At 37.1% G+C, this 27,461-nt stretch overlaps 1 protein-coding gene across 6 annotated transcripts in view; it reads left to right on the top strand.

The window, feature by feature from the left end:
* CASK (calcium/calmodulin dependent serine protein kinase) overlaps window positions 1–24,244 on the top strand; it is a 201,695-nt gene extending 177,451 nt beyond the window's left edge. The window contains exons 18-26 of one of the 6 annotated variants that reach the window (XM_065741619.1): window positions 1,275–1,343; window positions 2,703–2,738; window positions 5,741–5,937; window positions 7,135–7,250; window positions 11,604–11,669; window positions 11,761–11,841; window positions 14,938–15,140; window positions 17,209–17,292; window positions 22,825–24,244. In XM_065741619.1, coding sequence (XP_065597691.1) covers window positions 1,275–1,343; window positions 2,703–2,738; window positions 5,741–5,937; window positions 7,135–7,250; window positions 11,604–11,669; window positions 11,761–11,841; window positions 14,938–15,140; window positions 17,209–17,292; window positions 22,825–23,001 — 1,029 coding nt within the window. In that variant the 3' untranslated portion in view covers window positions 23,002–24,244. Of the gene's footprint in view, window positions 1–1,274; window positions 1,344–2,702; window positions 2,739–5,740; window positions 5,938–7,134; window positions 7,251–11,588; window positions 11,670–11,760; window positions 11,842–14,937; window positions 15,141–17,208; window positions 17,293–22,824 lie in introns of all 6 variants that reach the window. The other 5 variants (XM_065741618.1, XM_065741622.1, XM_065741621.1 and 2 more) reach the window with 5 other exon arrangements.
* Window positions 24,245–27,461: the final 3,217 nt, after the last annotated feature.

The raw sequence follows: 27,461 nt of genomic DNA, 5'->3' as shown, positions 1-27,461 counted from the left end.
TATATGAACTTTAGGAAATCACATGTAATGAGTCCGAAAAAAAAAAAAGCATGTTCTAGATGAGTTTGTTGCACATCAAGAATACAGGCAGCAAAAGTCAAGTATTGCCTGCCAGTTTATTTTTTTTTCTTTAAAATAGCTAAGAATGCTATCACATAATTAGTAAAAGTTGGAGAATATTATTACTGGACTTTAATCTGATTAATCCTGTTGCATAAACAGTTCAGCTCCAATTCTGTTTTTTAATCTGTTCACAAAAGGCACTCATATTGATAAAATGTGGCAGGGTAACTTTGTGTTCTTTGGAAACTGTTTTACCTCTTTTACCTACTATCTTTGATGTTACACAAAGTTACCAGTCATTCCTCAATTGACCTCTGATATGGAATATTAAATTCCAAAATTCCCTTGGGATTAGAGGGATTTTTTTTTTACATCATTATTTATTTTTTATTTTCTGAAGACATGGCTAGTTAAACTCAATTATCTGATATTATGGAATTAAAGATTTCATGATCAGAATGGCATTGCTCAGCAAGTGACTTTCTTGTCTCTGCAAGACCCAGTCAGAAAATCCTATAATCTTTTCTATAGAATTTCTGCATCTGCTTTCTTCTCATTGAGTTGTAGGATCACAGTTGTAGTGTGAGTCAAGAAAGGTGGCTTTTGAAAATGATATATTTTTGCAAAGTTTAATGCTTTTAAGCTCATAAGAATGTTGGAGGGGAAAAAAAGAAAAACAACTCAATATGCTGTAAAATGGATGAGAAGACAGGAGCAACTTCCCGCTCCTGTGTTAGCAGCAGTGGATTTAAGACGGTATAGAGAGTTACATCTTAAGGCGTAAAAGGTGATCAACACTGACCTCAATATTGCTGAAAAAAGATTTAGAAGCTTCTTTAAAATGAAATATGTGACTTGTAGATTAAGTGTGCAGCATATAACTTTGGGTAATTGCCTTTAGCAAGAGCAACAGTATGATTAGCGGTCTTCAGTGTTGTCAGCCACAGAAGATATAGGAGTTCCCTGTTACTAAAAAGCTGTTTGATTTCTGAAGCAGCATAAAAATAATTATTAGATAGGACACATCAAAATATCAAACGTGAATTTCAAACTATGAACAAACTTCAGATTTACACAGTAGTGTGGAAACTTTCACAAACAAAGCCGTTAAACAAATGGTTATAAGGCTGTGGATGTAACTGTTCTTTAAAAATTTATCTGTGTTCCTGTGATAGTGTTGTGTTGTTAATGAACCTTGTGTCTTATTTCAGAGAGATTCCCCCTCTACATCCAGACAGTCCCCAGCTAATGGCCATAGCAGCACTAACAATTCTGTTTCGGTAAGATTTCCAGTTCCACACAGAGAGAGTGTGAAAGTTTTGTTGGTGCTCATCTGCCATTACTGTTATACTTATCATGTGGTCAGTGGAAAACTTTGTCCTTCTGATAGAACCAACGTTATTACATATGTAACTCCCCATTTTTGTTTTCTAAGAGTTTTCTTCCAACATATTCTTCTCATTAAAGGCCATACAGTGAGTTAAATGTTAATAACTGTAATGTGACACTTCGGTCAGTCTTAAATCATAGTTAGCAGTTTCCTCAAAGCTAAGAAAAGGTTTCTAGTGGAAGTCTTATTTCCATCCTAAACTTCAGAAGCAGTATTTGAAGGAAAAATAACTGCAGTTGATACTTCAAGACCTGCTAGACTCCATAAGCTTTGTGTTTTGAGCGACCTCTGGAACGTGTACTGGTTTCCGCTATCTGAGTTAATGAATTGGTGTGCCCTCTGCTGTTGTGGTACGTGCACATACTTTGTGAAATACAAGCCTTGGCTGGATATGAAAAGCAAAAGGCTTTAAATTGCACTACAAATCGAGCTATTATCATCACATCTTTAACACAAAGTACTTACTTCCTGTTTCATATGTATTCAGGTAGAAAGGTGCTGTTATCTCCTGTTTTTCTAGTGTATAGCAGTGTTTCAATTTGTGTTGTTTACCATTTGTCATTGTTCAGACCAACGTAGTAACTGTACCTGCAAGCTCCCTTAATAAGAGTGCTGTCAATATCATGAATCATGGGACTACCTTAAAAAAAAAAAAGGAGTAATTATTCCTTTAATTATTTAAAAAAATTACACCGTTACACCTGAGAAATGATTTGCCACAAGGTAAAGTACTTATTAATTAATATAATGAAAAATAATTGTGTTGTTAAGAAAATGAAGAAAATTTTGTGAATTAAATAAAAATTATAATATGACTAGTAGTTAAAATTGTACTCTCTGGTGCAACTTATCACATTAAGTATTTTAAACAATACCATTTTTAATATTTATTATAGTCATTCTTGTGTTTTAAAAAAACAAGATTTTTAAAAAAAAGTGGGAAAGGCATTCATATAAAGAGCCTCTTTCACTTGACAGTGCTTTTGTGTTGAAGATGCTGAATTGTATATTAAAAAGCACATTCTCTATCTGCTTAAACTATTTACCTGCTTTCTTCAGCTTGCTGCTAAACAGCCTGAGTTTGATTTTCCTTTAAGAAAAAGGTTTCTCTAAAAACGGGTCAATGCTTTATACTTTCATCTGACTTACCACTTTAACGTAATGTAGTATGAATCACTAACAAATGGTGTTGTGTGCTCTTAACAAGTAAAATGAAAATTTCTTTTCCTGGGTTGGCTTTATTCTGCAGGACTTGCCGTCGACAACACAACCAAAAGGACGACAGGTGAATAGCTCTCCTCCATGGGAATGTATAAATTTAGCTGCTAGTGAACATCCCTGCTTATCTTTTTCCCCTCATATTCTGTATGTGCTGGACTAAAACATTTAAGCTTTGAAAATTTGTGTCCTTTTTTTTTTCTCATTTTTCGTTTTAACTCATTTGTTTGTGGCTAATTCAAAATAGCATTTTTTTCATGCATCTAGAGTTATAAAGTTATTTGAAACTTAATATGTGATGTTTTAATTCAGGATGTATTAATAGACCTACTGTTGTGTAGGCAAGAGGTGACGTGCAGATTTTCATCTTAGAAAAGGCTCAGTGTTGTGTTTTAGCTGAAATGAAGGGCAAGTGCATAATACTGTAAAACACAAAACTTCTTTATCTTGAGTTGATTTATAATTAGTTACTAGCATTAACAAAGCTTTTCAAAGAAATACATGAAGGACAGTTGGAGAGCTGGTAAGTCTGAAGATACTATATTTTCAGTCCTAAGGCTCAGATTCACAGACCAAAAAAAAAGCATCTTCTGTCCAGAGGATGCGGATTCAACCTCTTATTTATGTAATAGTTTTTATTGCAGTTTTTTATTGCAGAAGATTCAATGGACCCTAAAAGCTGTTGTCTTTGAGAATCTTTTTGTGTGATTTTCTAGTTTTGTTGGCTGGAGTACTTATTGCAAGAATATATTTTTCTCACTTCATTTCCCATTTTTAAAGCTTACAGCTATATGGTTCTTTCAGCTTTCAGTTGTTTTCTGAAATTTCAGACTGCCTGAATGTAGGAAAGCTCCATGGAGGACCTTTCAAGTTGTTGTCTTAGGTTTTGTTTTCCCTCTCCTTAGGTAGTTTTCCCAAGACAGGAAAGTTTGTTCAGAGCAATATCAAAATCACATTGTCCCTCATACTTGTACCATTCATAGTTACCCTTTCTTTCAAGTTGCTTTTCCCTTTGAACCAGTTAGTTTTTCTGGTAGCTTGTCATTCTTGATATAGTAAGGGTTAGGATAACAGATACACTGATATAAATAAGGATGTGTGTGATGTTGTATGAGCAACCAGTATGGTCTGTGGATGGAGATTTAGTAGATAATGGCTCAAACTGCAGCAAGAACTTGAAAAGCAGGGAGAAGTTTCTACTCAGTAAAAATGCTGGTCACTTTTCTAGATCTGTATTAGGTTAGGTTGAGGTAAAGCAAGGGAATAGTTCAATACTGTTGACCTCATAGAAAGCCAGTAACTAAGAGAACTTTGTTTAAAATATCCATATTGTGGAAAAAAAGAGCTTGGTTTGCTGATCTGAAGTCACACACTCAATACACAGTATAATAAGGGACAGAATGGAAACATTAGAAGTGCAGTTTTGTACTAATGTTATCATCAGTTGCTAAATGGATAAAAGTTCAGGTATGATACGGTAGCAATTGGTCATTGTATGTCAATATATGTTGGGTAGCAGACTGGATTACCACAGAAATAAGTTGAGTGCTGTGAGCAGTGCCATAGCTGCAGATTTCTGAGCAAAGGTTTGAAAATGTTTAAATGAATTTACTGTTTAAATGAAAGATATTACATTGCAATTTAAAACTGTTTTCTTTCGATCTAGACAATTTTTAGTAAGAAAATTAGCAGTAGAGTACATGACTGTCAGAGTCCTTAGGATGATGTTTGTTCATAAACCATAGAAACTGTCCGATTACCTATTTTTGGCATGATATTAATTCTGATTTTAAGATCCTTGGGTGTATTAAGGCTATAATTTTTCAGTGGTCGAGACCTCACTAATGCATAAAGCAGGGATTTGTATTTAAATTTTTATTTTAAAATGTGAAGTTAAAGTCCAAATTCCTTCTGTTAATATTCCTTAGAGAATAACTTATTCCAATTATTATTGAAGTGATGGTTCAGGAGAGATGAGTAGTTGTTAGAGCACATCCAGAGGAGTGCCACAAAAATAATCCAAGGGATGGAACAGTTCCCCTAGGAGGACAGGCTGAGAGAGCTGGGCTGTTCAGCCTGGAGAAGAGAAAGCTCTGGGGAGACCTGAGAGCAGCCTTTCAGTATCTAAAAGGGGGCTGTATAAGAGAAGGGGACATACTCTTTAGCAGAGTCTGTTGTTATAGGACAAGGGAAAAAGGTCTTGCAATGAAGAGGGGAGATTTTGATTGGACATAAGGAAGAAGTTTGTTTACAGTAAGGGTGGTGAGACACTGACACAGGTTGCCCAGAGATGTGCTGGATGCCCTGTTTCTGGAAACATCCAAGGTCAGGCTGAACGGGGCTCTGAGCACCTGGTGTAGCTGTAGGTGTCCCAGTTCATTGCAGGGAAATTGGACTAGATGGCCTTAAGGGATCTCTTCAAACTTAAAGGATTCTATGATTCTGTGATGTATATGGGAGTAGGCTTTTACTGAAATCCCCGTATAGAGAATTCCTAGATTCCACTCAAGTGACTAAATGTGACAGGCCCAACACTGGATTTCTATTTAATCTAAAAAAATATGGTACTAATTTTTCAGTGTAAACAATCAATAATGTAGCCTAAATCCTTTGTGCTATCCAGTAATATTTCTCATCATACACATTTTAAAGTGTATCACATAGCTTCAGTTGGAAATTGCAGCACAGTTCAAGTTAGAAGTTGCTGGCTTATAGTCTGTAGTGTTTTACAATAGTTAATATTGAGTTGAGGGACTTTGTCTATTTACTACAGATCTGCATAAAGTCTTCAAAAGCCTACTTTCATTTTTGCTGTTCAGTTTTTACAGTATGTAGAAGACATGAGCTTGCAGAATAACATCATATGTCTCCATTATTGGCTGTTTTGGGTTGTCTTTTTTTTTTTTGTTCTGTTTCATGTTCAGCTATCACTTATGCTTTTGCCCTTCTGTTTCTTCCTTTGCTTGTTGCAAACAGTATACGTAGCTACATGCACCAATTTTCACCTACTTCTCTTAATACTGTTCAAGTAATAATATAGCAGTGTCTTTTATAAACTCTCCTTTGTAGATATATGTAAGAGCACAATTTGAATATGATCCAGCAAAGGATGACCTCATTCCTTGCAAAGAAGCTGGCATCAGATTCCGAGTTGGAGATATTATCCAAATCATTAGCAAAGACGATCACAACTGGTGGCAGGGTAAATTGGAGAACTCCAAAAACGGTACTGCAGGTCTTATTCCTTCTCCTGAACTTCAAGAATGGTATGATTTACATTTTCTATTAAAAAGAATTTAGCTTTTGTCCTTCATACTTGTCGCTGTTAGATAGCTGGTTTTGATGTAATCTTTCCTTTTTTAAAAAAGTCTATATTGCCTCAGTTCCTGTGGCATTGTTGTTTTTGTTTTTTTTTCTCACATCTACATAACAGTAATGGTTGTATGCAATATCATATGTATGTTTACACCTGTTTTATAAACATCACATGTGCTTTCTGATTCACTTCATGAAGCTAGAACTGAAGGCTACAAACAAATCATTTATATAAGTGGGTCAAACCTACTTCCCCTTCAGGTTCTAAACACTTGTCATTGGTGCTAATTAAGTATAAGTGGTGCAGGAATAAGGTGGTAGCTACCTATGAAGCATTCAGGTTTTAGGTTTAACTTCCCTTTTCCTTTTTTCATGTGAATGCCAGAAAGAAACCACAGTGCAGAAACTCATGAAGGAGAGATTGAATGAACAGCAGTGGCACAGTGACACCACAAAAGCAATGCAGAGCATTTAAACAACTCTTCTCAGAACCTATTTTAGCAAATGTTTTAAATATATCAGTACAAATTCTGGCAAGTAAGTCCTGGAGCATGAATGTTAGGACCATAAGTCAAGGAAATGTACTGGTATGGAACATCTAGCACACAAGAATTGCTGTGTAAAGAATTAGTGTGCTGTAAAGGGTTTAACAGCACCTGTATCACCTCTGCTGCCTAAGGGAAATTTTGCTACGATAAAAACAGAGGCAGGTAGCCATTTCATCACGTCTCTTGAAAGCCCTAAGGTATGGGAGAGACTGGTATACGTTGGAATAGGAATACATGCAATACATCCTAAAGGTCAACCTCAAGACATTTCTTAACACATTTGCATTGAGCTTTAGTACACAGCAGCCCTTCTAGACATCATTCTTCCAGTCTAGTCTACTGCACTGGTCTACAGTCATTTTAGTAGCTACCCTTCCTCCCATGCTTCAGTGATATGTGAGCCTTTATGATCAACCATTAAGAACACTATTTATATCAAAATATATCCATATATAAATGCATTTAAGTCATCCAGAATTTTTTTTGGAAGGTCTTACTGTACTTTTATGCGATTAAACAGCCTTATTTTTCTAATTCATCATGCATGACATTTTTAAAATACAGTTATTAAAGCTTTTTTTTTTCTACTCCATATGCCAGGCGGGTTGCTTGTATTGCCATGGAGAAGACCAAACAGGAGCAACAGGCCAGCTGTACTTGGTTTGGAAAGAAAAAAAAGCAGTACAAAGATAAATATTTGGCAAAGCACAATGCAGGTATGAAAAAAATAAATAAAAAGGAATTATATTTAGGAGGTTAAAATCTTTACAATCTAAACCTTGCTGTTAATTGTTCACCTGATACTGCTATATTAACCTAATCAGTGACTTAGAAAAATAGAAATTATATTTTAATTATGCCAACAACACTGTTTAAACTGTATAGCTGAAGCAGTTGGAAGCATGCCGCAACAAAATAAATGCATCATCATATATCCTACAGTGATTTTACATTGGATGGGTTGTTACATTTAAACAAGCAGTAGAAACCAACAGGATATGTATTTTACAATCAGATACTATACTGTACACTACAGAACATTTGTCAGTAGCATTGTTGATGGTGCATGTTTGTAGTTATAGATTGTGTATGTGAGAACTTCATGCAAGTGACGTTTTTCTTGAACCCTTATAGCTGTAAGAGTCATTGTGTAGTCAGACTGTTATTTTACAGCTAATAAATCTGACAAACTGCAAGTCTTGCAATGATTCCTGCCTGAATCCTGATTTTTTTATTTCTATCCATACCGCTGAAAAATTGAGTTGTTGTGGAAGAGATACAAATCTGTATTTTTGCATTTTTCTTTACCTGTACAATCTGTGTGTAGGGTCAGAGCTCATAGTATTTCTGTACTAGAGAACTTCGATTTTATTTCAAATAACTCTTAATATAAGAAAGTAAGTCAAAGAACAATAATTATCATTTATACTCTTAATTCACAGTCACATTTAAGATGTTCACAGTCAAATATGAAATTACATGTTACCCTGAAACCTGTATTATATTGTCTCTAAATATTTAATTAATGAGGGAAGTAGAGATTGAAAGCTTAACTGGTTTCCTTTCTTTTGCTGGCTTTCCATTCTGGTTGTTTTAATGTTTCCACTTCACTGCAGTAACACTGAGCCTTGTTTTACTAATTATGACCTTAATAGAAACTATTGTGAATGAACTGGATTTTATCACCTATACTCTTTGACAGTACTCTCTTTAAAGTAATCCCACTTGCCGCCATCATACATTTCCACAGCATGCTACTGTCTTCAGTTGTGCCAGTATAACTTTACATGGTCATGCTGCTAACTGGACTAGCTGAAGAACAACCTAACAAATAACACTTTTTCTTTAGAACAGACAAGTTTCATAGTACAGTTCACAACCACAACTATGGAGTTAGTAGTGTCAGTATTGACTACACATGGCATGCTGCAAAGAAATGAGTGCGTCCAGGGTAGAGACAGACAATATGCTAAGCTATTTTTGCTCCTGAAGACTTTATATCAATTAAATCCCCATCAAAGGAGAGTAATCTAGACATCACTGCCTTGATGAGAGGGAGGCATTTTGGAGAAGGTTGACAGCAGTTTGATTGCATGATTTGATGGCCATAGTGCTTGCCCCTCGTAGTGCTTTTGGAAACTTTTCATCAGAGTTTGCCAAAAATCAGAAACATGAACGTTTGAAGTGGTCATAATCATTAAAAAACATTATTTTCAAAACAACAGTCTGACACTTCCCCTTCCCCCTGAGAAGTCAAAAAGTTAATCAGAGGACAAACTGGGATTAATATTTCCCTTAGCAACGTTTATTGGTCATTGTCGCCTTCAGGTACTAAAGTTGATGCCAATAACATTCCAGGGAATTAAGAAGCATGTCGATATTAAGAGATTCGCTGAAACAATTTGATGCTTTTGTGAATTTGTTAAGTTTAATGAACACAGTGCTGAATTTACCTTCTCTAAAATATCACATATGGCATTGCTAGTCAGAAATGTTGCAACATTACTTTTTGCAGATTTTCAGTGCATGTGTTTCAGAATTAAAAATGTACCTTCACAAGTATATTGTCCTTTATAAGAAAAGTAAGTCATGCCATTTTTCCTTCCTCCTTGTCCTTGAAGAGATATCCTCTTGATCATCTCTCTTATCATTGTAAAATCTGTTAGGAACCAAAACTACAGAAAAAAGAAATCATTTTAAGGTTCATTAGCATTTCTATAAATGCTCTAGAGATAATCTCTAGAGATATACTGCAGTGATATCTACATTGTTTAATATTTTTTTTCTGAGTTGTTATTGCAGGACTTCATAAAAGAACACTCTTCAGAACATACTAGAACTATGCGTCATATTGTGCATAATGTAGAAAATTGCCAAGCTTTTATAAAATGTTTATCATTTCTTAATGTGATTTATTTGCCTCGTGTTTAGACTACTGCATGGTGAAGTTTATTTTGTGCATATACTTTTTATTTTACTAATATATTACAAGCCATATCTCAATGACCCCTGTACATTTTTCATGCTGTCTTACTCCCAATGGCCTCTGTGCATGTAAGTAACCTGTCAAGTGACAATGCCTCTTTATTTGCTTCTTACTGTTTCCTTTCAAGAACTCCTTTTCTTTATTAGCTAGTAACACAGGAGCATTAAGAGTTCAGTCTTTAAATGTATCCCGTATTCCTCATATCTTGTGTATATTTTTCAAATGTTCATTTTCTTTTGTGTTTGAAAACCCCACAGTCATTAGGTAACTCCATGTAAACTGAGACATATCTTCCTCATGCTACTAATTTGTGATGAAGGCATTAATATGTACCATTTCTGTTGTTCGTTCCTGTTGTTTGTATCTAACATAACATGGTTTTGTTCAAGAAGAAAGTAAAAGACTGATTTTCTTTTATTTTTTTTTAATGGGAGAAGACACCTTTCCCTGTAGATAGTTAGAATGGTAAAACTAGAATGGTTAGAATGGTGGAACTGTTTAACGTGTTGTCGATCTTTACATTGTTCCAATATCAAATTAATTTAGTTAATATAAACAGTGCAGAGTTGCAAAAATGAAGAATTCTGTATTTGTAGTTCATGGAAAGGAAGAAAAATATGACTAACTTCTTGCTTGTTTTATCTTGTAATATTTGGGGAAAGGTTGAAAGAGGTTTTTCATGAAGTGCAAAATGTTTCAAATGAACTTAGGAAGTTTTCAAATCCATATCTTTTCAAGTCCTTAAAGAGTCGAGTATGTCGGTTGACTGATTTGTAGTTCAACTACATTAAATTAATTGTACTTATTTTCTGGGGTAAAAGCAGTGCCATTGGATTTAACATCTGCCCTATAAAAGACAATGTATTAAGTAGACCCTTTGCTGCTTTGACTTTGGTACAAAATACGTTTTCTGGTAGTCTCTGCAGACATAACATCTCCTGACCTTGGTGGTTGGAGATGACTGGAGCAAGCTAACACAATCTCCTGTCCCTGCCTATTTACCATGTGGGTTTGGGACCACGAGGAGAGGAATATATCCAGATTTTTGCTTAAAAAATTAAAGTAAAAAAAAGAGATGGACAGGATATAGTTCAAGTGAATACACATCTTGGGACTTGGAAACACTAAAAATATCATATTTAAGATTCAGTCTCTCCCTTCTCTTTACAGTATATCCAGATATACAGAACTGTAAATTCTTGCAAGTTATTTAATTCATAACTGCTGGTTGCTCTAATCTTTAAAAATACATTCAACTGCCTCCTGGCTTTTTTTTTTTTTTTTAATAAAAATTCTACAAAAACAACCACAGATCATGTTGGGCAGAGTAAGAAGTTATTTTTGTGAACAAAACTTGATTTGTCAATCATTACATACCTTGGCAATTCATAGTAGATTGATAGACATGACGGAATTAATTCACTGCAGTTGAAATCATTTCTGAAATAATACTTTTACAATTTTTCCCTAAATATGGTGGAGGTTCTTTTATGTAATGTCATCACTTTTTGTTAAACTTTTCTGTTCTATCAGAAGTTTTAAAAGCATGTCAATTTAACTAGCACGTGCATTCAAAGAGAACTCTAATTACAGTTAATGTGGTAGTTGTTTTGAAGAAGAAATACCACAAAGAATTAACCCTCAGAAATCATGATTACTAAAAGATCTTGTTAAATATGAATATGAAAGTATCCCTATCTTCAGTGTAAATAGATGTTCTCATACTGTATTCATGTTGGTCACTGTCTACAGATTTTCTTTAGTATTGCTACTTAGGAATGCAAATGTGAATAGCATGCCATTTTAGCTGATTTTTGTGGTCTGCTGAATACTGCATGAAAGGACATGCAAATTTTACTGAGCATTTCAGTAGCTGTGTTACTGCTTTTTAACAGTTTTCTTAAGGGACACTGCTCTTAAAATTACGTAGTGAAATGGTTTTATTTTCCATAACATATTGCTTTGTATTGTAAATCTAACACTTGCTAAAATGATGATTTGTAGCACAATTATCACCCTTAATATGCCTTTTTTTCTTATCCCTCTGGGGGTTTCTTTTGTGTTTTAGTGTTTGATCAATTAGATCTCGTCACTTATGAAGAAGTAGTAAAACTGCCAGCATTCAAAAGGAAAACACTAGTCTTACTAGGTAATTTTGAGTTATTATTCTGAACATAACTGCATACTTTTTAACCCCTTGTGGTGGAAAACTAATAAATGATTTTTGTGTTGTAAATTAGGTGCACATGGTGTTGGAAGGCGACACATAAAAAACACACTCATCACAAAACACCCGGACAGATTTGCTTATCCCATTCCTCGTAAGTAGCAATGGTCAACATAGTACAAAACTGCGTGTAGCATCCTTGACAGCAGTCCCACTGTAGTACTACACATCTTCAGTTTGACAGAGATTATTCTTCTGTTGAGTGAGTTGTGAAAGGATTGATAGTATTTCTTGTTTTGTGTTTTTTTTTTTCAGAGGAGAGCATATTAAAGTAATACTGTTTCTACACAACCTAGCTTTGAGTACTGTTATTATACTAAAATGACTCCCAAGTTCCCAGAGATGACAGTAAGAAAGAGAAAATACAGTTAACTTCAGAGCTCACCAAATGGGCTGTTACCAAGAGCACGGGGGCATTTTTCCTTCTCAGCAGCCTCAGACCATCCCATGGCAGGAACTGTATATTCTACTACATTATTTATTGGCAGTGCAGCCTTTTTCCTCAAGCCTAAGCATTCTAAAACAAGCCCATCCAGCAGCTAAATCTGCCCACTCTTGTTTCAGGCTGACTTCAAAAATTAAAGGAAATCAAGAAATGCATTCTCCATTGCAAAGATCTAAAGCAAAGAGTAAGAAGTGTTTAGAATGTACCTTCCACCCAGTCTCTCCCAAGTACTGTGGGTATTGTTCTGGGGAGGCAGAAGCTAAAATAGTTATTTTGTCTTCAATTTAATTTATAAAATGGACTCATGTACTGTGAAGGCCAAACCGTGGATTGCCTGCATTCAATTCCTGCTCTGTGAAAGCACTTAAATTGTTTCACTGATTATGTAAGAAGACTGAAGAGACTAGCTGCAAATCAGGGTGCAGTCCAGGTGCTTAAGCATCAGTCTACTGTTTAGATAACTGTTTCCGACATCATTTAACCTTCAGCCCCACTCCAGAAGAAAGGTGATCTCTGTTAGCTCCTGTGCCATACCTGGTGGGACTGTATAGATGCATCAGGTTTAAGGCATATTTTGGGGTTTTATTATGGTACTTTATGCTCTTGTTTAGGGACCTAAATTAAGCCCTTATTTTAGCTATCTGAAATTATTCATGTAAATTACGTTACACGCTTAAAGTATTATGGGGACCTGACCTGTGTTTTAGCTGACTGTAGATAATTGAATTCATTCTCTTCAGCTCTCAGGGAAAGATTTTTACTGAATTTTCTCCATTCTCTTAAAAAAATCATGGTAAGAGTAGGTAACTCCTGAGGTAGGCTGTAAGCTGTATGTAGTATTTAGTAACATGCTATGTGGAAAAACTATCTAGCTACTGAAAACTTGATTTTAAACATCTAAAAGTCATGTCACACATTGGTAGTTTAAGGATTAGTAAGCCATACATCTCTTACTACATAGGTTTGAAGAAGCAAAGTCATTCTTAGCTAGCTGTTTTTTTTCTGTCTTGACCACAGGTACTTAGGCCCTCATGAGCTTTTTATACTTTCACATTCTTAAGAAAACCACACAGTACAAGTATTAAAAAAAAAGAAGTTTTAATGAACATAGACAATTGAAGAGGAAAGTAGATGTATAAGTTTAGTAAACCTGTGACAGCATTGAGTAGAATAGTGATATTACAAGTGTTATGGTCTATTGTTCTTGGAATCCTTAAAATAAAAACTGATCTATAATACTAATTTTCATCTTCAGAAGAAAATACTAGTACTGCTAGCAAAATACATTGCTAAGTAATCCTCAGAACAGTAATAGGCATATTTAAAAATGGAAAATGAGTTCAGTCTTTTTAATACTTTGAAATTATATACGGTTGGATCATATAAGATTAGATTGCAAAGGTGTGTGGTGTTTCAGATGTAGTATTACCAACATAAATGAGTGGAAAACTGAAAGTAAATCAGTTTTTCAGAGAATATTAGAAGTAGAGGTAAGTGAATATAAGCATGCCTGTAGGGAAAAGAGAAGCAGATGGCCTACAGAATCACAGAATGGTTGAGGTCCCTGTATGTGGAGGTCATGCAATCCAATCCCTGCTCAAGGGACACCCAGAGCAGGATGCCCAGGCCCACATCCAGACAGCTTTTGGAGATCTCCAAGGAAGAGACTCCACAAACTTTCTGGGCAAGTCATGCCAGTGCTCCATCAGCTACACAATAATTAAGTGCTTCCTTATGTCCAGATGCAGCCTCCTTCATTCCAGTTTGTTCCTCTTGTACAGTGGGCACCAGTGTGTGTGTGTGTGGGGGGGGGGGGGGGGGGGGGGGGGGGGGAGGAGGGAAAAGGCTGTATGTTCTTAATACCTTCCCTTGGATATTTGTAGTCACTGATGAGAACCCCCTGAGCCTTCTCATTCCAGCTCTCTGAGGCTGCCCTTCTAGGAGACATGCTACAGTCCTATGGTGACCTTTCATGGGACTCCTTCCATGACCATACCTCTCTTGTCCTGGGGAAGCTCAGTACTGGACTCAGCAGTGACCCCACTAATGCTGTTATAGGGGAGGGTTCACCTCCCTGCACTTGTTGTCACTATTTTGCCTAATGCAGTCCAGTCTACTGTTAGACTTTTTCACAGCAAGGGCAAATGGGTGATTCACGTTCAACTTTCTCCAGCCTGTTGAGATCCCTCTGGATGGCAGTGTGTGTTACTGTCCTATTAGCCACTCCTAATTTCGTGTCATCTCCCACTTGATGAGAGTGCACTCTTGCCCCATCATCCAGATCATTAAAAAAAAGAGGATTGGGCCTAGTATTGGCCTCTGGGGTACAATGGGTCACTAGGGCCTAGCAGATTTTAAGGGAATAGTTTAGAAAAAATAAGAGCTGAGATCAGACCTGTCAATCAAAGATGAAGAACAAATCATAGAAGTTTATTTGCTCTTGAAAGCAACTAACAGAATCTTACCATCTTCACCAAATAAGAGTTAATTATAACCTTCTGTTCTTCCTTTTTTTTTTTTTTTAATCTTTTCCATATCCCTTAGTCTCCTTGCTTCCCCCAGCATACCCCCCAGCCTTCTGCTTTTCCTGGACCTTGTCATTCTGACTCCCCTCAGCTCACACTTCATTGTTCTACATACAATTAACAGGTTATATCATACAGTGATTAAATATTGATAAACCAGTCAGTATGCCATGTGTAAGCCTAGTACCGCTTTTGCATTAAAAATGCATTTTATTTTCAGACACAACCCGACCTCCAAAGAAAGATGAAGAAAATGGAAAAAATTACTACTTTGTATCACATGACCAAATGATGCAGGATATATCAAACAATGAATATTTGGAATATGGCAGCCATGAGGATGCAATGTATGGGACAAAACTGGAAACAATACGAAAGATCCATGAACAGGGACTAATTGCAATACTTGATGTAGAACCTCAGGTAACTTATTAGAAGTACATGAAGATGGGACTTATCACATATCCTTCAACATTATTTCTTTTGAGATACATAGAATCATTGATGAAAATAAATATTAGATAAGATTAGATATGAGCAGATTGTGGTCATTATTTTAGAAACTCCTTTCTGTGTTACGGTATTATACTTTTCAAAAGAGAGAAGGACAGAAAAATCAGGCTCTCCAGAAACAAAACGTTTATCAATTATATAAAATCTTCAGTGAAAAATTCTTCTATATTTTCTTCAAAGCATCTGTGTAATCGTGACTTCTAATTCACAGTGATATACTTGTATGTTTCATTAAGTGGAACTACATGAGTATGAACAAAATTGATGTTTGTATTGTACAATCAGGTCAAAGGAAATGGGAGGAAAAATTACAACTGTGACCAGTGTTAACTATTTGTGCTTGCTACTTGCTTCTTGAATTCAAAAATCCAAATGGATTAAGAGCAGGAACAACTTAATCCTACATTGAATCGTTTTTGAAGAAAGTAGCACTTATTGCTAGATTAAATGGAACAGCTGTTAAAAGTGACATCTCTTGAAAAACCTTTTCAACTTGGATTGTTCAGAACAGTACAAACCTCAGAAGAATGTATTTACATTTGGTAATGGCCCAAGTAATTCACATTTGGAAACAGCTGCTTTTCCTGCACCTCTGCCAGCAAAGAGCAAGCCTCTTTACCATCTCTTCATCATGCATCCCTCTCAGCTCTTCTATGCCAGCATGTCCACGGATCTAACACTAGCTATCCTACAACACTTGCCTGTTTTCCTTTGATACTCCTAGATTTGAGTTTCCACAACATTCATATATGGGGTTCATCTCTTTTGTTTTGAAGAGCTTGATGAACATAGGTCGCTCTGAAAGTAATGCCTCCTATTTCTTCCCATGGAAACTCCCAACAGATACAAAGAGCACAGTAACACTGTTTGATAGAGCAAATTCTCAGCTACAGAACACTTTTTCCAACATAGTCACCACCATTAGCTCTGCTTTTTCACCGCTGATGAACAAGACCCTGCATGCCAAGCTCATAAAAAGCTGCATGGCTGTCTGGAACACGGCTTGTCTTCCTCATCACTGTCACCACAGCTGAAATGCACCACCCACCACTTCACTGTGCTCAGAGATACTGTTTGGTATTCGTAAATGTCCAGCAAGTGTCAGTGAGTGCCACTGGGTTTTGTAAGACCACCCCTCTGCTACCATCTGTCTCATAGCAACAAAAGGTTACAGTATAGGTTGGAAGGTTCAACATCTTCTGCCATCCCACCAAAATCTGCCTCTGATGTTGTAAGCCAGCACAATAGGAGACATTACTTTCAGAGCAGCCCTTGTATACGGGTTTCAAATAACAGAAATTAAAGCTTCATTAGGCTGAGAAAAAGGAAGGATTGCTTTTTGAAAAGAAAGCTTGACCTTTACTGCCCACGTATCTGAATTGAGTTCACTGTATGTTTTGTTGCTACTCTACACTTCAAGCTGTAGCTTGAAGCAAAGTTTCACTTACGGCAGCTAAGTTACAACTAGCAAAGGTTTTAAGGTTATAATAAGAACGCTCATCTTTTGCATAGTTCAGGGGCACTGCATTACTTTAAGACCTCATTTTCATTTGCTTCAGAAAATAAATAAATAATAAAACTGGCACGTAGAACAAATCAGACAAGAAAGAATAAATATTGAGTAGGACTTCATAAAATAGAGCTTGATTTTTTTTCCCTTATTTATGGCATCATTTTTTTTCTTTAACTTAGAGTTAGCCATTCCTTTAAATGTAAGCAGAATTCTGCACATGCAGAGGCTTTCATTGTCTTGAAATTTATACATACTTTAATTATAAATGTATGGTTTGAGAACCAAAAAGTGTAAAATAATACAAAAAGTTAAGTGCCTGTGTTACTAAGGTTCTGACTCCAGGTCGGTAAAAAACAAATATTTGCTGGTATAAGTCACAATTTTATATCTTCTGCAATGTCTATTTTGACACTGACTGTTGGGGGATTCTTCTTAAGTATCTGATTTTCTTTTCTTTTACCCTAGGCATTGAAGGTCCTGAGAACTGCAGAGTTTGCTCCTTTTGTTGTTTTTATTGCTGCACCTACAATTACCCCAGGCATTAATGAGGTATGGCATCTTACAGTCTAATGTCTTATCAGAGGCAGAATTAAGGATGGAATTCAAAGATGCAGATAGGAGTTTTCTGTAACTGCAAAGGTAGAAGGACAGTTGGAGGACAGCATTATCAACTCAGTTGAGCTGTATTCATTCTTTAATAACTGATATTTCTAACTCAAAATAGAAATTTCAAGTTAAAGGATCCACGTTACATATTCAAAGTATACATATTCTTTTATTTATTCCCTGCCCTACCCCAAAGATTGATTCTCAAATCTGTGATAAATCATTAGCACAGATTAACTCAGTTAACAAAGGTTACTCAATTCTCAGTTCCTGTGCTAGAACTGGACTACACAAACTGAAGAATAGATCTGCAGTATCATCCCACCTTTATCTCATAGTATTATTTTCTGATCAGTGAGTACATATCAGAAATAGGTCTCTTAGTTTCAGATATCATTGTCTTAGGAAGTGGACATAGGCTTTTACAAAAGGGTTAATTCATCATGGAATAACGATAAGTATTCATGCAAGTACACCTCCTGAATTTCTTACTTCGTTTCTGTGGAGTTTCACAGCTGCTACAGGTTTCAAAAAGGTTATCAAGCAGTTCTGCTTTTAGCTAACAACAGGACAAACAATATTTATACAAACACTTGATCTGCTCAGCCTTTTTAAATTCCATTACTAAGGTATTAATTAATTGGATATGAGCATGAATCTGTTCCAAACCTCCTAGATGTTCCTTTATCACACAAAAATAAAGCCCAAAGCTCTGCCTCTACAGCTGTTTCCATAGAAATGTAATTACAGTATCACAAATATGAAACTACAGCATCACTCTAGAGGCTTGCAAGAAATAAGACAAACATTTAAATGCAAATAATCATCCTCCAGGGTAAGTGGCGAGCGCTAAACACTGGCCTAAAGCTGCAGTTTTACTGGCAGCTGAGGCATTCTCCTACTTCACTGTTGCTGAAGGGAATGGTTCTCCCTAGTTTCTGGACTGTATTGCCCATCTGCATTGGCCAAGCACATATCAGATCCTTTAGCAAGCTACTGTTCATTGCTCTAAACTGGGGTTTTTTCTGCTTGTAAGCAACTCAAAAAAGCTCTAAATTTCACCAGTGCCAGAATGAACAGTGAAAGCACAAAGCTAAGAAAAGAGATGAGAGGGGGAAGAAGGATCTTTTCACTTCCATAGCAGTGAAATGTAATTTCTTGTGTAATGTCTTGTGACATTGCCTGATGAATGTCACAGAATCACAGAATCATAGGGGTTTGAAGGGACCTCTAGAGATCGAGTCCAACCTCCTGCCAAAGCAGGTTTACTACACCAGGTTAATACAACTATATTGACTGTCTCAGGACATCAAAACTAACAATACTATTGAAGTTTGTCTAATTGCCAATGTTGGCACATGCTATAAGTCAGTATGATCTTGCAAGAATACTACAAATTTGTATTCCACATTGAACATACCCTTGTGCGAGCAAATGGCATAGCATCACTTAAAAACAATATATTCTTAGGATGAGTAAATCATTGCACTTGAAGTATTGTTAGACCATGTATGCTGCAGAATTATGTAATTACCTGGTTCTGTTACTCTGTATCTGTGTTTTAGCTCCCAAATGGTATTTCACAGCCTCATTCACTTGCCAGTGGTATTTACCTTATAGTCCTCTTGCTCTATGATACAATACAAAGAGATTCAAGGAAGTTAACATGTCAGAGAAAATGTTCTCCATGGCACACCAGGAAGAGGACAGAAATGTGTCATTTACAGTAGTGATGGGGAAATATATTTCTTTACCACAGACAAACTAATAGAAGTAAGATACTTGTAGGGTGAATACCCTGAATGAAAAGTACCCACACAATATAACAAAGATGGACAGTATATTTTTTAATGGATTATCCAGATGGTATAAAGACAAACAGTAAATTAGGAAGGTCTCACCTGTCACTGAAGGTCAAGGCTCAGATGGAACTCCACAGGGGAGGGATCTCCAACAAGAGACCCTTCCCCAGTGGTGGTCAGCCCTGAAATGGGGTCTGGGAGAGGTGGAGCCAGACTGCACCCCTTCCGGTCACACAGTGCATTGCCTTCACCTGTGCTCCTGTGGCTGACTCAGTGCTCACCTCAGCTGATCCAGCAGTGCTTCAGGCCAGGATTCAACAGTTCCCATACAACACTGCATTCTAAATATTTGCATTCATGCTCTAAGGCTGTGTCTTATTTTTAAGCTGTGACTGAAGTCACTGCACACAGAGATCCTCAGACATATGAACTGCTGAACTCGGGTCACATTTAAATGGCATCCTAATTTATGAATCAGTTAAACTTAAGGAAGGGGCAGGGGGAACGACAGAAAATGGTATTAGCAACAGACTTTACCAAAACACAGCACCCTATTGTCCAAGATTTACCCTGCTGTATGAAAAGAGTAATGCAGATTATGTCTGTGCATTAGCAGCCTCTGTGGCATCAAACAAGATTCCAGAGTGTGTGTTTCATGTTTCCCATTCATTCTTACTTTTGGAAAGGTTCATATGCATATTGAGTATCCCTTTCTGCTTATCCTCTTATCCTGCTTTGTTTATTTTACATATGCCTTTTGAGAACACTTCTGTAAATGACTGTCCTTTTTTCCCTTATGCTTTCTTGAATTTCATCTTTGCTTTTTTTTTTTTTTTTCATTTTCCTGCACTCGTACTAATTGCACATAGCTGCCAAAATGGTGCAGAAAATTGCCTGTAAGTACCAGCTAGGGGCTGACAAGGTAGTTCTGGTTATTTTAGTAGTTTTAGAATGTAGATTTGCTTGTTCACATTCAACATAACTTTTTGCCATTGAGATAAAAATTTAATATGATAAAAACTTCAGATATCTGCTGTAATAGATGTAGTAAGGATTATTTGCTAAGAAGAAACAAGAATGTAAAGTTTCTACTATTGGAGCTGTACATCTGAACATTATGGTAAAAGTCAAAGCAAAGACCTGGTCTTAAAGGTGATTATCTTGAGATGCTTTAGCCTACTGCAGAACACACAAAATACCTCAGTAATCAAGGATCACACTGCAGGAATTAGGAAACAAAATATTAGACTTAATGACTGAACCTGGCATTGCATTATAAGCAATTCTGCAAAGCACAAAAACAATTTGAATGATATAGGAAATCTCTGTGTATTCACCTATTTGTCACAAAGAAAATTTAGATCATGTTATTAGTATGGTAAAACAGAGAGAGGAGAGAACCTATCAGGGAACAGCTGAGTAGTTCCCTGAGTAGTCTCCTCTGGTTGTTTTCTATCTTTCCATTCAGCAGCAACGAGGAATTCACAGGCTCCACTTTTTTTATTCAGATATTCACTGAGCAATGTGTAACTTCTTTCTCCTTTCCAATAGCTTAAAAATAAAATTTCCTGAGGAAATTTCTCTCGATTTTTGTTGAAATTGAGGACTTTTCTTCTCTTTGAGCAAAATTTGCCTATTCTTTGTAAGTTGTTCACAGCCTTACAAGGAAACATTAGCAATTTGTTAAACTGTGATTTTTATGAAGTGGCAATTATTGTCCTATTTACTTTAAGGCAAAAAAAAAAAAAAGTCCTCAGAAATGGAGGAGGCTGAAAACATTACTGGTGGCCATTAAACACCTGTGAGGGATTTCATGGATGAAAGACATATTCACTTCATTTTCTGTCCCAGGTTTGCTGGAGATTGAAATAGGGTTAGGAAAGGAGACTGAATGCTACTGATAGGGAAGAAAAGTCTCTTCCAGATAATGAACACACTGCAACTGGTCCCATACGTAGTACTTGTTACATGAGAACTGGGGGTGGAAGAAAGAAGGAGAGGCAGACATTTTGCTCCCTACTGTGAAATTAATGAAGTTGCAGCCTTGATGAACAGATGAAGTTCATCTGTTTTCAGCTATCTGAACATTTTGGTAGATATTTTATTCCTTGGCACCACTGAGAGCACAGCTAATAGAGATTATTCTTCTTGAGAATATTCTGGGATCTTCGCTGTCAAGACTTAATTAAGAAACTTAAGGAAATTGGTAGGAATAGCGCACACCACTATTTTCTGCAGAAGAGCCAAGCTTTGCTATAGGTGCACGGTGCTCCATAAAAGGAGCATGCCCTATACAGAAGCGTGTGGGAGAAGTATTAGGCTGACCTTGAATGAGATCTTAAGTGATTATCAGATGGAAGCCACATTCACACCCCATCTGGGGCTGCAGCTTCAGGAAGAAGCAGAACTGTAACTTTGGCTCAGAAGGCACCCTCCGGAAGCGGTTGGTTTCGTGGTGTTGGGGAAGGAGAACTGTCTCAACAGAGGTTATTCCCAGAGGATCTGAAAGCCACCATTTCACATCAGCACGTCACTGTAGCTACAAATGCTTGGGAAGTTCAAACTAAACACAAAAAATAAAAGCAAGGTGTGGGAGGGTTATCTCGTATTAGGTAGATACAGTTCTGTTCTCAAAATAATTTCTTGTGAAACCAGGTATAAACACTATTTCTATACTTCCTTCAGCCTAGATCTGTTTCAATAAAGCGTATCCCAGTTGATGAAGCAAGTAGGGTGGCAGTATAGATACTAGTATAGCAGACGTCTACGCTGTTCATACATGACTTAACCCCATTTCCACTCCACACACAGGGAGAGAAGGAATTCATGTGTCTGTTTCAAAGTTCCTAAAAGCAGGAAATGATTCTTTAAGTTTTGTAGGGAGTTTGCAGGAAGGGAATTCAGATGTGTAACATGATGACTACAGGACCCTAGAAGAGAACCTTTTGCAGTCTCTTAAAAATGCAGGCCCAGCTACCAAGCCCACTATGATAGCACTGATAGCTACAGAGAATTAGGCATCACACCTACCAAACAGGCAGCAGCTAATCCCATGAGGAATGGACACAAAGCCAGGGGAAGTGCTGACCCTACAGTGGATCATGGGGTTGGGTCTCCAGTACAACATGCTAAGAAGTGCGAGAAGTGAAATAGGAAACAGTGAAATACGAACTGCTGGGCAGCATGGAGAACTTCCTCATCAGCAAATGGTGGTTAAAGAAAGTAAGCACGGAAGACTGATCTTGAGCAGTGAACTGTTACCAAAACTGGGAACAGATGATAATTGACAATATATCCCATCCTGTTTCTTGTGCTCTTACCTGGACATAGGCCAAGTAGCTTGAATTTGTGCACTTTGTTTGTTTAACTCGTGTGCAGTCTCTTTAGCTCCGTGTCTGTGCCGCTTTTGTTAGCTTCCATCCTTGCCTTTTTAGTTCTAGACTTGTGTTTTGTCTCAAGTAACGTCTATAAATGACTTGTTTTTGAATGTCAGCTTCAAGACAGAAACTGTCATTTCTTCCTTGCAATTTCTAGAGAATCAGACAAGGTCACTAGACCACTTACACTTTTTTGCCTGTTTCATTCTCTGTAAGCAACAGCTGGAAAGCTGTTGTACAAGTAAAAGAAACGATCCAACTTACCTCTCCCGTTTCCTTTTCTTGTCATTGACTAGGACGAATCTCTTCAGCGCCTGCAAAAGGAGTCTGAAATCTTACAGAGAACATATGCACACTACTTTGACCTAACAATTATCAACAATGAAATCGATGAAACCATCAGGCACCTGGAGGAAGCCATTGAGCTCGTTTGTACAGCGTCACAGTGGGTGCCGGTCTCCTGGGTCTATTAGGCCACATGCGAGATAATTGAAAAAGCCTGGCATTACTGGGAACCACCTCATACATGGAAAACCTCTTTGTTATTGACCTTGTGTCAGCAGGTCTTGGCCCCTAGAGACTACCTAGATGTAGTGTGACCTAAATTTATAATTATTGTCATGTCCTAATAGATAGGAGGAGGGGGAAAAAAAATTAAACGCTAATTTAAAGAGACAGTATCTTTTTTTTAAATCATTTCTCCTAAACTTTAATAAAATGTATCTTTAAATGTATGTATTATTCAGTCCTTTGGAATGTTATATTTTTGGAAATCATAGCTTTTTATTTCAAGGGCCCCTAAAAACTGCACAAAATAGATGCTGCTTTCTATAATCTATTTTAATAGTAATAATAATATGATTCTGTTACTTTAACTTGGGGGTGGAACACTACATTCTTTTTAGAGTCTGATTTTATGGATTGGAATACTTTCCTTTATTTATTTGAAATAATTAGTCTAGTGGTTACGAAACAAATTCATAAATTTTAAAGGCCTTTCTTTGCTTTTTTTTTTTTTTTTAGGATAGTATTTTTAAGTACTTTTGTGTAACATCCAGATAATGTGATACTGTCTCTTTGAAGAACTCTGTAAAACTTTTAGAAATTTGAAATTGGGTCTTGACTCTTAATGCATGTGGACAGTCGCAAGCGTTCATGCCGTTGGTGTATCTGTGTTGAAAAAAAAAACTGTAATCTACAGCAAAGTACATTCCGTTCATGGGAAAACGTACCCAAGGGAATAAAGTAAAATATTATTCTGACTAAGTTGTAAACCTATGCACATCCCTTGCATTTTGGGCAACTTTATAAAAAAAAAAAAGAGAGAGAGAGAGAGAAAAAACTGATTTTTATTAATAATAATCATGTAGTGAAATGTGTTTGTAATTTTGTCTCAATTTAATTTGTTGTAAGGTGGGAGGGGGCAATTACTGGTTTCACCATTTCAGATCTGTGTTGTCTGAGAGTATTAACGTTTTAATTAAGTTTAAGCAAAGAAATGCTGATTTTTAATATGTATGTAATTGTTTAAAAATGCACACATTTTAAAAGAAAATACTGTGCAATGAAGAAACCAGTTTAGGCATTGCGATAAACTTGACTATTCTGAAAGACTCATCTAAAACAGCCCTGTAAATTCCTTCAAAATGGTAATTGACGCTACAGTCTGACCAAGTTTTTTTATTTTAAATATACTTCCTTTTATGTGTTCAACAACCGAATGGTTTTGGGTCCTTCATTTCGTTCCAGGTTGTTCCAAGAACATCTTGCAGCGAGAAAAGGTTTCTTGAAGTCTGTTCAGTGAAGGCCCTGGTGGAGAAGCACAGGGGCTCTGCTTAGCCTTTCTGAGCACAGCTTAGGAAGAAAAAGTAGTTAAATGTGCTGACCTTATGTTTGGTTTCTATTCTTCATGCCCTCACCAGCCCAGATGGTTTACGATTTTCCTGAAAATGCATAACAGAAGCAAGCTTTACAGCTTCTTCCTAAGTGTTAGAAATGTTCCTTACCACGGTTTGTGTTATAGTATGAAGTTTAGCATTTATGATAAAATTACACGGTGTTCTCGAAGGATTTGTCCTTAAGTTGAACTATCAGCCGTAATTATCTGTAGGCTGTTTCAGTTGTGTGGGACCACATTTCCTGTAATCTGAATTTTTCTGTCATCAGAAAATGTGCTCACTTTGTCATCGGGGCAATAATGATCTAGTGCAAAAGCTGCTCATGTTTTCCTGCCTACTCCTGTAGGTCAAGTGGCCAAATCACTTCTTCTTGTAAGGCTCCAGCCAAACCAGGCAGCATGTTTCCTTTGTGCAGCCCTCACAGCACAGCTGGCAGCGCGCAGAACAGCAGGGAACTTCATCCGTAGCTTTACTGTGGTGCAGGTGTTCTTGTAGATGACTGTGGTAGCAGTGGTAGCACTGCATGCTAACTCCGCTCATCCAGGTGATGGCTTCATTCATTCTCAACCACTTCTTATCCCAGTGATGTACAAAGACCAGAAGATCAACTGAGAGCCACATGGTGGAGTGTTTCTGATGCTAGAAATACAAACTTACCTGGTAAGCATTGGTATTTGACTTCAGTGACACATTCTTCATCTCAACTGTTTATGACGTTAACAAGTAAATTAATTTTGATAATTGAGATTCAGCCCACCATGCTTTGACGACGAACTTCTGTCTCTGTTCATGTGAATTTCTTGAAGATTCTGTATATCCAGCCTGTAAGGAAAGAAAACTCATAAAGGCCCCGAGGGTGCTCCTGCTTTATGTAGATGACACGAGTACTACCAAATAGAATTAAATAGAATTAACGTCCTGTTTTCAGTGGAGCTACAATTCAGTTATTATTACACTGTAAAAAGACTGCTTTGGAAATCCTTGGGTCTTCAATTCCCACTGTATAGATTTTTATCAAGAGACAAAAAACTATAAGGCACATCAGTTAGCAGAGTGTCGTGCCTCCTCTTCACCAGTCTGTTTTCCTTGTAGGAACCTTAGGCAGCAAGAGATTCACTTAGAATCCACATGGGCAGCACAACCACACAGCCCCTAAGCTCCTTGAAGCAGTTTCAGCACAGTCACAGACAGCACAGGGCAAGCCCACAGTGCCTCAGTTTGCCCAATGGGTTATTTGTATGGTACACAGAAGACAAAAAGCTGCTGTAAATTCAGCAGGAAAGTTTGCTTGCATAGGGAAGGCTCATGCAGGTGCGGAATTAATGTTACAAGTTCTTTTTTCCATCTCCCAGCTGGAGAAGGGCCCTCTTAGTGTTGTAAATATCACTGCGTAATTTAGAGTGCCTCGTGGACTTCTCTAAATTTATGCTGCCTGTGGCCTCAGAAGCAGCCCTGGCACTGGGAATAAACAAGTATTTCTGTTTGCCCCTGTCATACTTTACTGTTGTACAGGAGCTCCTAGATTTGCAAAGAAAACCTTGATATTACCAGTATGCTTCCTAAGTCCAACCGATGCCTATGATTTCAAGGTGTTAAGTTGGTCCAATAAATGTTCATTAACCTCTGCTTCCCTCTAGTTAATAAAATTACACTAGGTTATTTGATGTCTCACAGTGATAAGATTATTGTATTGAAATGGCAACCTAATTTAGATGATCCTGGCCGCTGTCATGCAGCCTCAAGCATGAAGCTGTTGAAAATCAGGGACATTTTTGATCTCACCAGGACAACCATAATGTTCCATCTTTTTATTTAATTTTGGTCGAGGAAGATAGTTCTAAGTGAAAAGATCACCACTTATATCAGAAGCATCATTACCAAGGTTATCCAGTTGATTTAGAGAGAGAAAACAGGAGATGTAAGAGCCTAAGCAGCATTGAAGGGGGGATGTTTAATAACCAGACACTGGGGCCACTAGGCTAACACACAGACTGAATTCAGACTTCCTTCCATTTTTGTTCTTCACTCTTAAGGAAATTATTTCAGAATGCCATTGCTGAAATGAATATTTGGGAAAGTTCCTGAAGCTCATGGTGCTTTTTGCAAATTGAGATTGAAATACTAGATGCAAACAGTTCTAGACCCATTTTGTTCAACTTTTATTTGTTCTCTGCATCTGTAATGAATATTACATAAACAATTAGTTATTCTCCAGGAGATTGTTATGCTCCTTTAGCTGATACCTCAGTTAATATTCTAGACAGAGAAAGCTGAACACCTCTCATGTAGTTTTTCCCTTTTCTTTCTAAGAAAAATAAAATAGTGCGTGTATGTGCACGCCCGTGCATTCTGCTGTGTGGGAATATTAGAAACACACAAAACAAATTTGGCCACGTCTCTATGTTCTTCTCACTGACTCGAACCTGTACCTGTGTTGTGGAAGTTAACTGAGCTGGTAGCAGTTTGCTTTGAAGTATAACTCATCTCGAAGCTGAAAGATGAGTGTTTTTCTTCAAGTGCAGCCATCCAGATAGAGTCCACTTCCACTTCTTCACAAAATGGCTGTGGTGGTAAAAGCAGAGGCAATGTGTGGATTGTGCTGAATGTCACAGTCAGTGAAACAAGGAACGTATCAAAAGTATGAGCCAGCTTTTAAAAGAGGCACAGCAGAGCAGAAACAACTCAACCCATGCCCAGATGCACTAATCCACTGAACGTGTGGAGGAAGTTCACACAGATGCAGGATAGCAGAATTGGGTTATGCTGGAGTTCATCTCTGCGTAAGTGAGAGGAGGGAGTGGGTGGCTTCACATTCACAAACTTAATGCATTTTCCTAACATCCTTCACCTCTGTATTACTTAATATCCTTATTACAAAAGGCATTTGAAGATTAATCTCCATATTAACCAGAGGGAGGTGGGGAGAGTGTGATTAGTAATTTTGCACAATATTTTATATCAAAAAATGTAAATGTTACAGTTTACAGTTGTGTTGCAGCACATAATACTGAACCCTGAACAATCTATCCTAGATA

Source organism: Cyrtonyx montezumae, unplaced genomic scaffold, assembly GCF_038088225.1.
Source record: "Cyrtonyx montezumae isolate F1298 unplaced genomic scaffold, pur_monq_1.0 scaffold_3, whole genome shotgun sequence".
Lineage (NCBI taxonomy): Eukaryota > Metazoa > Chordata > Aves > Galliformes > Odontophoridae > Cyrtonyx > Cyrtonyx montezumae.
The sequence above is the reverse complement of the archived record's forward strand: the minus strand, read 5'-3'. Positions and strand labels throughout refer to the sequence as shown.